This window comes from Blennius ocellaris, assembly GCF_963422515.1.
Source record: "Blennius ocellaris genome assembly, chromosome: 22".
Taxonomy (NCBI): domain Eukaryota; kingdom Metazoa; phylum Chordata; class Actinopteri; order Blenniiformes; family Blenniidae; genus Blennius; species Blennius ocellaris.
Window position 1 is genome coordinate 3,487,719 of NC_137671.1, and position 12,174 is coordinate 3,499,892.

Here is a 12,174-nt window from a genome sequence, read left to right on the forward strand (position 1 = left end):
CATGAATAAAGCCGAAGCGTGAAAGGGTTTCTCTACCGCGCAGTACTTAATGACTCCTCTGCTCACCTGCGGGGGGGAGAGAAACCAATATCTGTGACGAGGAGATTGAATTAGGTGTCCGGAGCAACGATGGATTACAGCGCACATAAAACACAGTCGTGGTGAGGCGAGCTTCACGCGCGGCCAACGCTTCACCTTAAGCTGATGCCGGCCGGCTTTAAAATTGACGAGCGAGGAGCTCCGTGTGCAGGTATCTCAGGCACCAGCTGCCAACCATCCATCCACACAGGTCGACTAAAAAAAAACCCTCAATTTTCCACCATTTTGTATTAGAAATACACTTTGTCGCAAAATATATTTCGACAAAAACAGTGTAACCTCTGATCCAGTCACATGCAGATTAGAGACACGCAACACTGATGGTTTTCCAGCACGAGGGGAATCCGCAGATTATTTCAGATTTGCAGCTAGTGGACAGATTAGGTTACAGCACAGCAACAGGATTTCCACACTACAACCCATCATAATCGTTTTATCTCTGGCCAATGGGACGCAAAGGACCAAACCCCCACAGGAAGGTTCAATAAAGTCATGACACGTCTGAAGCGAACGTCCTTCCGGGTGACATGGGAGACCGTCAAAGACTCACGGTGGAGGTTTTTTTTATGTGAATGGAGGAAACGCCAAGGCCCGATTCTGCTCGACCCACGCGTGTTGTCGGTGTGTGTTTGTGCGAGTTTCAGAGGACGCAATCGGCTTTAGCTGTCTGCTGTGTACAAGTCGAGACGGAGGGATTAAAAGAGAGGCTGCTCTCTTTCTGGGAGTGAACTGATGATGAGGAACAGGGCCACTGAGGAGTGGAACCGCCATACGCCAAGAAAGCCAAGGTGGAGCAGTGATTCCTTTTAAGCTGGCGTCGTCCCTTCAAGAGACAAGACTTCCATTTATCAGCTGGGATAACGTGGATAAAATGTGATTCACAAAACATCAGGTTGCAGTGGTGGGGTTAACTGTGTGTTGTTTTGTTTTTTTGCAATGGCGAGGGACAGAAAAAACACAAAGTAATCTGTGGTGAGAGTAGAAAGCAGGAGGGAAAGAACCCGGAGAGGTTGGAGTTTGAGCCAGAGAGAGAAGAGGGATGGAGCTCAGTAACAAGACAGGATGTGTGTGTGGTCGGTGGAAATGCAGGTGGATGAGTGAAGAGGTAGAGGGGGCGGAAAAGAACGTCAAGAGTGAAAAGGAAGGTTAGCCAGGCAGCAGAGAGATTGTGTTTGAGGCTGAGGGATGAGGAATAAGAGAATGACCCTTGTAGAAGACTCATGTAGGAAGTTAAAGAAGGCGTGGAGCCGGGTGGTGCTACTGGAGAAGGCATGTGGGATAGGGTGAGACGGTGGTACATGGTCTGTTACAGTATCCTCTACAGCAGGGGTGTCAAACATGCGGCCCGGGGGCCAGACGCGGCCCGCCAGATGAGCTAATCCGGCCCGTCATGTGATTTTTGTTTTGTTTTTAAAGTATAAATATAAAACTGACGGAGGCTGATCTAAAAACACCTGATTGGCAAAAATGACATTGAAAACCGCCCTTGGTCAGAATTAATTAATGCAATCTGTGGAGGTCGCCTTTCACAATAAAGGTGTCCAATTTATGTGACGTGATACTTTAGACACGTAAACTCAAATTTTTTTTCCAGATGAAACAAATAGTTTTAATCCTGAATAAAAATATGATATCCAGACAGGTGACTGAGGGTTTTTTTTGTGTGTTGTAACTTTAATATGTATATTTCAGAATAGACTGGCAAATTCTTGCAGTTACAAAAGAATCAAAAGAAGTAAAGACTTTTTGACATTTGTCCATATCTGCAGTTTAAGATGTTACGTTTGACTTGTTCGGCCCTCCAGACGTCAGATCAGGGTGGATGTGGCCTCTTAGCTGTGGCAGGCTTGGGAGTGGCTGCCTCTGTCTGCAATGTCTTGCATGGGTGGAGAAGGCACTCACACACACACAAAAAAAAAAAAAAACAAAAAAAAAAAACCAACATTAAATACATAAAAGTTACAGGAAACGCCCCATTACGTACTGTATTTACGCTCATGTCTCAGGAACTCCAGCAAGACAGGCAGCTTTGGCTGCGGGCCACCGTGTCCTTGCACCAGAGGCTGGGCGCTCGTCCAACAAGTCCCAGCCTCAGACACTGAGGTGGGGCCACCCTGCAGCAGACGGTCCTAACACGGCCCCAGAAGACCACCAAACCAAATGATCCGCGTAGGCTCTTTCCCTTTGTACCCCGCGATCAAGACAAAACGCTTCGAGCAGTGATTTAGTGCGTCATGTGAAGAGATTAAGTAAACAAACGATGGCTGCCTGTGCCGGGAGTGACTTGCCAGTCGGGTCCAGCAGCCAATCACGGCTGCTTCTTCTGGAACATCACGTTCATCTTGTGCCAGGTAACTAAAGATAGGCAACTTCTGAAGCTTCGGAACAATGAAGTCAGTTAAAAAAAACAAAAAACAAAACACGCCTTTCATCATCAGAACACTCCTTTGAGATTTCAAAATAACTGGGTATGTTGTGTGGTGTGGAGGCACTGACTGTTCAGAAGCTCGGTAAATAAAGTCAATGGTACCATTAACGCTCAATTACTTTAACAGGTGACTCACACCATGAATTGTGCAGATACATCAACACCGCCCCTGTGGGAGTGTTCATCGTTTCTTAGAAATGTGCGCGTTACCTGCAGTGTCATGTCTGTGAAGGAGTGGTTTCCGCCCGCAGAGGATTAATGGTGAAGCAACTTTGCAACAAAACCTGGAGGTGAAACTACGTAGTGAGAAACCAAGGAGCTTTCTTTAACGCGTCGAGTGAAGAGTTCGATATCAAATTATGGACGAGGGTCTATTAGACGCCAGTAATATTGGCGGGAAGCTTTACTGGGTGGACTTTGATGCATGTTGGGGATGAAAACATCTGTATATCAATGCTGCAGTCGATCGACAATCAATTCTTTCAATCCCAACTTCTCAAAAAGCCTTCTTCGCTGTGGTTCTCACTGGTGCCATTCATAAATGCCAAAGTGTTGACTGACAGGGAATTAAAAAAAAAAAAAAAAAAAAAAGCCTCGAAATCCTTCCTGTGAGCCTCTGGTGACACGTGCTTAATGAAGCACCCACGTCCACAAGGAGTTCAATGTCAAACCCGCCGCAATATCAGTACACTTCCCCCCCGCTGGTTATTAGCCGAGCGGAGGTCTGAGGAAACCGCCGATGGAGCAAGGTGACCCGTGCTCATTTACAGCATCTGCTCAGTATCTCAGAGGTGCTGCTGCGAGTGAATTAAAGCATTATATGCAGAACTTTCAGACAATCCCACTGGTGAGAACCACTGGGTGTTCACCACCCTTTGAAACAAGCGTGAATCCAAATGACTCCAATTAAACTTCAAATCGAACAATCAAAGGCATGCATGTCGATTCAAATTATATCCATTCATTCCTTCTTTTTCCACTAAATCAGTGAGAATAATTTGAGGACCTCACATTGAGTGAAGTTCCCTCCATTATGCTGCTGAATTTTAAATATATTTCCATTAACTGCGATAACTTGGTTTATCACAAAGTGCGACATGAAGAAAAAAGATCTCAGGTAGATCCAGGGAAGAGGACGTGGAGACAAACTCCTAAAGGGAATTTTTGGACGATATTTAGATGTAATTTTCCCACTCAGAAGTTTAGTTTTTCTCACTTTGGACTTGAGCCTGAATTCTCGGTACGAGATGTCTCGGCTACAGACGCCGTGGTGAGAAAGGAGGAGGTTCCGACAGTCACCGACCCTTTGCCCCGACGCCACCAAGCGTTAATTAGAAAATTCAAAGTCGAGGAACCAGACGGACAAAAGCTCGGGAAAAACAATGTAAATGGCGTTTTAATGACTCGCCGCGAGACGTCAAGCCTCTAAAGCTGTAACTGAATTCTTCCTGACCTGCAGGTAAATGAGCGCCCCCCTCGCTCCCCCTCCTCGCCGTGGCCATGACCCCCCCTTTCTCCAGCTTTACAAAATGTTCCGCTTTCAGCTCCACGTGACGATCCAGCAAAAGCGGGAAGCAGAAGATCAAATCGCAGCTCGCCACTTTATCGTGTCGCCGTGAGCTCGCCTCGACCTCGTCGGTCGGGACCGACAGAATCTCGGAAAGCGGACGCGACGACGTCGAACACCACAGGCTCTCGACAGCGCGAGGCTTCCTTATCTGCAGAACGCACGGAGGCAGCGTGTCTTTCCGCAGCGCCGGGGAAAGCAGCCATCTAAACATCGAGTTGATAATGATCCCCGGGCATTTAATGGAAAAAATTATCTTCAAGGCTTGAACAACAATCTCAAAACGGTGTCGTGTGTGTGTGTGTGAACATGGAGAAGAGGTTCAGAGCTCAGTAATGGATGTTCTCGAAGATCCAGGGTTCTTCTCTTCTGCTACATCAAGAGGTTTGTATCACCAGGTAATCATATTTTCTTTCACAGTCCAAAAGCATGCATTATAGCTTTATTAGTGCCTCTAACTTGCCCGAGGGGTAAAAAAAGGACGTGTGTGCAGTAGTTTAAGAAACGTGTTGCGCTTACAGGTTTGAAAATGAAGCCCGTTTACACAGGACGCAGTTGGCATGCCAGAATGTTTTCAAATTGTTTCCAGTGGCTCCGCGCACCGCTGTCGTGTTAACACCCAATGGAAGGTTGAAGAGTTCACCTGAAAACACCATCGTGTAAACGGGGCCTATTTCAGACAAAATGGAAGAAAAGATGGGTGCATAAATAGAGTTAAACATACAAATGTTTAATAAAAAAAAAAGTAGAAATAGTAAGAATAAAGTCACAAGCTAAGAATAAATTATTGTATTTTTTTTTTTTTAAGGTAGAAGTAAACTGGACATGCTTCGACAAAAATGTCAAGATGCCAGATCAAAATGTTTGTTTTCGGAATGTCAGGAAAGCTGCAATAATATTTTTTTCTTCTTTCTTTTTTTTTAATGCTACAGGTTGAGAGTCGATAAACCAGTTTGTTCAGTCAGGTGTATAGAGGTGAAGTCAGGTCACCGGTAAAAAAAGAAAGACAATCACATAGAAAAAAAGATTCTTCCATGACCTGGAAAGCCTCTCAAACCTTCAACATCAGAATTGCGGCTCCTGTGTGATTCACTGTCCAGCCTGAAAAGACTTTCCCCCCCCCAGAGGGAGCGACTCAATCCTGGACTTCCTCAAACGCACGTGCCGTTAAATATTTTGTCAGTTAAAGATGGAGAAACGGACGAGTCTGAAAGCAAGGTGGAGCTCGGCGCAGTCTGACGATATAAAGAGATTTACGTCTTTGCGGAGGCGGTTCGTCTGCCGAGGAGGAAGCACACTGCAGTCCCCTCAACCCCCCCGGACCACATCTTTACATCACAGCCTCCTCGAAGGTGCAGGGGAGGAGGTGGAGGAGGTGGAGGATCGGCTCCCACACCGCTCTCCCATCATGCCTCTGCACTTACTGTACCGCGCTACACGTCTCCTGAAACATTTATAGAGACCTGCAACAGGAGACAACGGGGAGAGAAGCACGCTTCTGTGGAAAGAAAGCAGTGCTCAAAAAAAACAAAACAACAACAACTAAAACCGGTGGTGGGGGGTGATGACAGCAGAGCGCACAGGATGAGAATTCACCAAGCAGGAAGTCACACCGACTTTCGAAATGGGCCCTGCCCCACGTCGGTTTTGTGACGAAATCCCGAAAAGACTAAGTGGAATGAGCCTGGAGGGGCTTCTGACAGCCAACAGGCACCGAGACATGCCGTCGCGAATCCAAAACACGTGTCGCGGAGAGAAAATATAGGCCATCTTGCGATGATAGTGAGCTCTTTTTCTTTTTTTTTTCCATCCCGTGGAAAGATAAATATAGAAGTTGTTGCATTTTACCTAGTTTGCACCAGAAAGTTTCATTAAAATTAGCCTTAAATTGAAAGTGTAGTAATTTTGGATCATAACTGGTTATTCTTTGTATTGCTATTTTCACAGAGACAAACTTTAAAGTTAAATTTTAAGGCTTGCTGTAGCTCACAGTGGGCAGAGACCCCAGAGAACACATAATAGAGAGACATAGTCCTAAAAGAGTTCCATCTTCACCTTTTTTTTTTTTTCTTTCTGGGTAAACATTGAATGGTTCCGATTTCCACACTCAGTTATTCATGCAAGTGATTTGCATCTCAAATCTGTGCAAAGTGTTCACAGTCGACCGTCAAGCCAGAGGTTTTAGGAGCGAGTCACTTCTGGTCAATGTCTTCACTGTAAAACTGGGCCAACGGTGAATAAGGCTGTTGAAGGGTGGAAAACCTACAAGCTCCAATATATTCCACTGAAAATGGTTCTTAAAGCACACAATACATAACAAAAAAAAAAAGGATGAGTGTGTTACATTGTAACATTGTGTGTAACATTTGCGAGCAAATTAAAGATGAAGTTTACTAAAAGTGTTTCAAAGGAGGAACCGAAGCTTATGTTATCACTGCTTGGACATAACTTGTATTTCAACCCTATAATAAGCTTTAGTGTGAAAGATTGGAGTCAACTTGTGAAAACCTAACTTGTAACTTTTGGTACTTTATTCCCAGAATCACAACAAAAAAAATTAAAAAAATAGGTTAAAAATCACTGATTGGGACAAAACTTGATTGGTTTATTTTTTTTTACCATAATAAAACAAACCAGTGCGGCCAATATAAAAACAATAGTGCTTGACAATCATAACATGCTCTTTTTGTTCTTGTTTATTTATTTATTTATTTAGCTTTGTTTATAGATCCACAATCCTCACAAACAATCTCAATCACTGCATTGAAGTGTTAGACCTTTGGGAAAGAACTAGTAAATACTCATTTTGGACGATTGAAGGACCAAACAACTCAAAATGGAAAACAATCTCATTATTTGTGGCTAAAAGTCGCTAAATGGTGACTCAGCTTAGTTCTAGTGAAACTCATTTATAGAGGAATTCCAGACAAACCACCATGTGAAAGCCATGAGTTTAAGAGTTTTACAAACTCAACCATGCAACAAAGTTGACATGCTGCACCTGCGTCTTCCTCTTTTATGACTTTTCTGAACCAAGTTGATGAGTGGGGCTTGTTCCAATCTTTAATTTAAGCATATCTTACCATTTTTTGTATCTATAAAATTGGTCTATTTTGCTATTGGCTGCTGTTTGGATTATTATAGGAGCTCAGAAGAATTGTCAACAAGGCAAATCAAGTAGAGTGACAAAAGTTTGTGCTCAAAAAAACTTTTCAATTTTCCCGAATTTGTCCCTGTGACACCAGTTTAAGCTCCCAGTTGAGAACAATCCAGATTAAATCAATGACAATGTGACCGGGAAGCTTCCAACAGGTACTTAACTTGTTTAAAATCTTTGATATCTTGTGACAACGTGCGGTCTGACTCGTTTGATTTCTGAATCATTTTTTTGGGGGGACTGGTCATGTATCCGGGATGTCTCACGCCGCCCAACCGCCGCTGACTTTGGCGGCGCGCCTCGGTTGCCCGTGCCCGCCGCCCTGCAGCGGGAGGCGGCCACGCAGCCCCGCGCCAAGCGGCGCTTCCTCCGCAGCAGCCCCGCGTTCACACCAACGCCAACGGGCCGCGATCCCCCCCTCCCTCCCCAAATAAATAAATAAATAAATAAATAAATAAATAAATAAATAGATAAACAACCCGAAAAACACCGCTCGTCCTCCACCGAGCGATGCCGATTCAGCGTCTCCATCCCCGGCGTGAGGATGCGCTCAGCGCCGCGGCTCCGGATAAAAAAAAGAGAAAATAATCCCAGGATGATGCTCCAGCCCGACAGAGACTCCCGCGTCCAGCGACGGTGTAAACGAGGCGATGGAAAAGCCGACTAAAAGCTCCCTACCGTGGACATGAGCGGCTGCTGGATGCTTCCCTCCCGCGGCTCTTCCAAGCGGCTGCGGTGTCTGCCTCCTCCCGCCGGCCGCCCCTCGGCTGCTGCGGCTGCTGCTGCGAAGCTTCCGCGGTCAAACACAGCCGGTCCGGTCCGGCGCGGCACGGCTCTGTGCGGCTCCGCAGCAGCGACACGCACTCGCGACTCGAGCTCGGTGGGCAGGGCGTGTCACCCGCACGGCGTGGGCCCCTCCCCTCCCCTCCCATCACCCCCCCCCCCCCCCCCCCCCGGCCGTGCGTGGGCCCGCCCTGTGCGGACCACCTCACCCCCCCACCGTGGACACTCCCCGTCACTCCGCCCGGTTACGCCGCCGTTCTGCCGGCAGCGCGCGGAGCCAGGCTCCGTTCAAAAAAAAATCGGTCCGTTCCACGTGACTCGCTTTCACTTGCTGGGGGTTCACTTTTACCCTGAAACACCAAAATCGGAATTCAGTCTTCAGATATCCGTTTATTCAAATCGGCATGTGTGAGACACATTAAAAAATAGTTTGTGTGTAATTGTTTTAACCGACCTTTTTGGGGCGAGTATGGCGTTGGATTGGTACCTGGTATCTGATCAAGTACATTTTGGCAATCCTATATTTATTTAATTATTTAAGCATGGACAGCTGTGTTAAATTTAGTGTTTGATGCTTGAGTTGCTTCATTGAGAAAACAGGTTGCTCAATTGGAAGGCAGCAGGTTCATACACCATCCATCCATCCATCCATCCATCCAGTGATGTGACACGGAGTCATCAGGTGTTTCACGTCTCACATCAGATCTATTCACCAAGAGAACCCAGCCAAGGTTGATCAGATCTTGTGTCCCAGCACAACGGCTGGATCAGCCCTGGCAATCCAAAGACACCTTCTCTGCGTCTTCAGTTGGACACCAGATGACTTCGTGTCCACTCCAGTGATGCCCAGTCGACCAAAAGCTCCGCAGAGCGAACATCCTATACAGCCCCTGCAGCCCACATCCATAAGGTCACAGGGCGTCCTTCAGCCTCTTGCCCCTGCACTTCTCCGAACTGCACCTGTTACTTGGCACACTTCCTCTCATTGGCTTCCTCCCAGGGAGATGTTCGGTCCACGATCAGATGTTCGGAGGCTTCGGGGGCGATGGTCATGTCTATAAGCTGAAGTGATGTGAGTGCAAAGGGTCCACAGCTTTGTGGGGGAGGGCCACGGCTTGGTTTCTCTCCACCTCTCATAGATTTTGTATTTTTATGGAGCATGGTGGTGTTTATTGCTCTCAGTGCTCTCCAGAATACTCTCAGCGCCAACGATAGCGACCATCTTCAAGACCCTTTGGAAAGGAAGGGATTTCACTCTTTCGCCAGATGTTGGAGATTAGCTGGATTCGGTAGGACTCCATTGACAAACTGCATGAGGAACCAGACACCGTGGAATTTTGCTTGCACGATTTGGGGATCAGGTTGCTTCCAGAGTCCAGAGACCCTGCTAACTCCCTCGTCCTCCACACAGATTTGTCAACCTTGGTGAGCCATGTCTCAATCTCATGGCTGGACTTTTACATTTTTGTTATTATTGATGCTGGAAATATTCCAAAAGGTGTACCTATCTGAGCATAACCTACCACGGATTCTCGACCATAACTCATAATAACCAAATACACTGACAAACTTTAAGCGTCTGTGAATGATTTGAAACACTTCCTGAATTATCTTCGTACATTAAGTGACCCCCATTGATTCCTTTTAGATTGAAAGTCGGCCGTTCATCATGTCAGTACAGGCCCTCTGTATTGATGCTGACATAAAAAAAAAAATGCTTGCCTGGTTACAAGTCACTTATGTATAATTAAAATTATCAAGCGCCAGGCATTAAATATCACCTCACTGCTTAAAACGCTTCAAACCATCAGCTTTGGTTATGACTTAGTGTCTGTCATAGTTTCACAGCACTTAGCTGAAGGGCTCAGATTTTGCTTTTTGCTGGCAGTGCAAAACATTTTAAATGATTTAAAGTAGAGACAGATAGTCTTATCTATGCCTGGACGTGGAGGACCGAGGTCTGCAAGACTGGCCCTGCAAAATGAACGCTATATTTGCGTTCGCATGTTTGTACTCGACAGCACGGAATACGTCTTGTAGCTTCTCCACTCACACACAAAGGCAGACAGAGATAAATCACGATGTAAAAACCGGATATGTTCAAATTGGAACTGGATTGCATCTTTATTTTTTCCGGCAGACTGTCAGAAGACGCGGTCAAGTGACACGAAGGGGACCGACATTTCCTGTTCGGTAAGAAGCCTGTGAAGCCTCTCTGGAATCCTTCACAAAGCTCTGCAAACAAAGTGACAGCGGCGTGAGCAGGAATTCATCCCATACATCCGTCTTTGAAAAGGCTTTATTCAACTTAGAGCCGACAGGACTGGTCACAAGCATGCAGAACCACAGTCAAAGAAACGGTGCATTTCTGGGTCCAGTCATGGAACAATTGAGTCAAATAACCAAAGGATTCCGATTCACATACAATATTTAAAGAAAAGAACTTAAAACCAGCACGTTATTCAAATCTAAGGTTGACCTCTGGTCCCCTGTCCATCACAGAAGATGGATGAAGTATCAGGTATGAGTGGAACTGGCTGCACTCGTCTTACCGGCAGTGTGCGTAGAAGACACTAAAGAATGAAGATCGCAGAGATAGGACGTCGGACAGACTATCCATCCAGCGCTGCCGCTGAAATCTGAGTCACGTCAGCTGTCTGTTGCATTAGATACGCCAGGACAAAGTGTGTGTGCGGAGCCAAAGCTGTAAACAGTCATTTGAGCAGCTTAAATGAACAGCTTCAGCTCATAAAGTTGCTGTTTTGCGCAATGCTTGAGCCTAACAGCGTGTGAAATGGTCCTTTCAATACTTCCACATGTGTTTTGCGGGTCAATCACAAAGTACCTGATGAACAGTGAGATTCTCTTTACATGTGCTGCCCGTGTCGGGTTTATTGAATTTGACACTTCTGTTTTGAACTTGTAATATAACCTTGAACTTATTTGTGTTTCGATGCTCTTCTTTCCTCCTCCACCGCCGGATTATTGCAGTTATACCTCAACAAAAGTGATCTGTGCACAAACAACTGGCAGCACTAACTCTTGTCAACATGCACAGTGTGTATTATAGAAGAAATATGTCACATTGGAGGCTTTCAAGCTACAAACTGTCAAATACTGAGAGCTGTCTCACTTCCAATGTGATTTATAGATACGCCAACAGCATGTGTGGATGTTTACTTGTACTGATAAAAGAGTAAAACAGGAATGAGGTCTTGAAATATTCCTTCTCTGACAATGAACCAGACCAGACAGGCTAATGTCCCTGGCTGATTTCCACCTCTTTAGAATTCAACAAGCGGCCGAAAAGAGGCTTAAGCAGCACTTGATGAAGGTTTTCGGTGTGTCCGTTGGCTCAGACGCGTTGTGCCGGTTGCAGGCTGCTGCGGTCCGTCACGAGCCCCTTGTTTGCTCAGTGGAGACGCGAGAAAGGCTCTGGACGGATTTGATCCTGCGGCGAACGCAGGAAGCTTCCAGCAGCGTCTGGCAGTCTGGACACAGCAACCTCTGCAGGAGGCCGAGGCCTCCTCATCTTCCTCATCCTCCTCCACATCTTCCGGATCCTGGTCATCCACCTCTTCCTCCTCATATGCCCCCTCCTAGTCCTCCTCCTCCTCCTCTTCATCATCATAGTCATTGTCCTTGTACTCCTAATTTACCTACTTCTCTTCATCCTCCACCTATTTGTTCACGCAGGGCAGATACAAACATGCCATAAAATCATGTTTAAACTGGGAATACATTAAATAAAGTACACTGCGCCGTCAGGCTGGTTCAAATACCTACTTCCTGTATTTATATGAAGATGATCATGTGGAATATCCAGAGCTATGGAAGAGGTTTGACATCATCTGAATGTGGGGATGAGAAACAAGAGAGAAGAAATTATGCGACTCTGGTAGATTATACTGTGATTTATGACATCATAACTTCACTCTCTACAGCATTGTGTAAGTCTCACTAATAACTTTATGTAAGTCCAGTAACTATGAAACCAAGCAGCATGAAACAGAAGTGCTGGTCGACACTGACCTCTAGTGGCGGTATGGGGACTGTGCAGGCGGAGATTTAAAGCCGCTGAATCAGCTTGCTTAAAAAACATCCAGGCTCACATTTTTATATAAGAAACACTGTTATTAT

At 45.8% G+C, this 12,174-nt stretch overlaps 1 protein-coding gene across 1 annotated transcript in view; it reads right to left on the reverse strand.

The window, feature by feature from the left end:
* LOC308146555 (fatty acyl-CoA reductase 1) overlaps positions 1-8,073 on the reverse strand; it is a 37,157-nt gene extending 29,084 nt beyond the window's left edge. Inside the window, exon 1 of the mRNA XM_080518441.1 lies at positions 7,930-8,073. Within this exon, the coding sequence (XP_080374567.1) occupies positions 7,930-7,938 (9 nt within the window). The 5' untranslated portion in view covers positions 7,939-8,073. The remainder of the gene's footprint in view (positions 1-7,929) is intronic.
* Between the last annotated feature and the right edge of the window lie 4,101 nt (positions 8,074-12,174).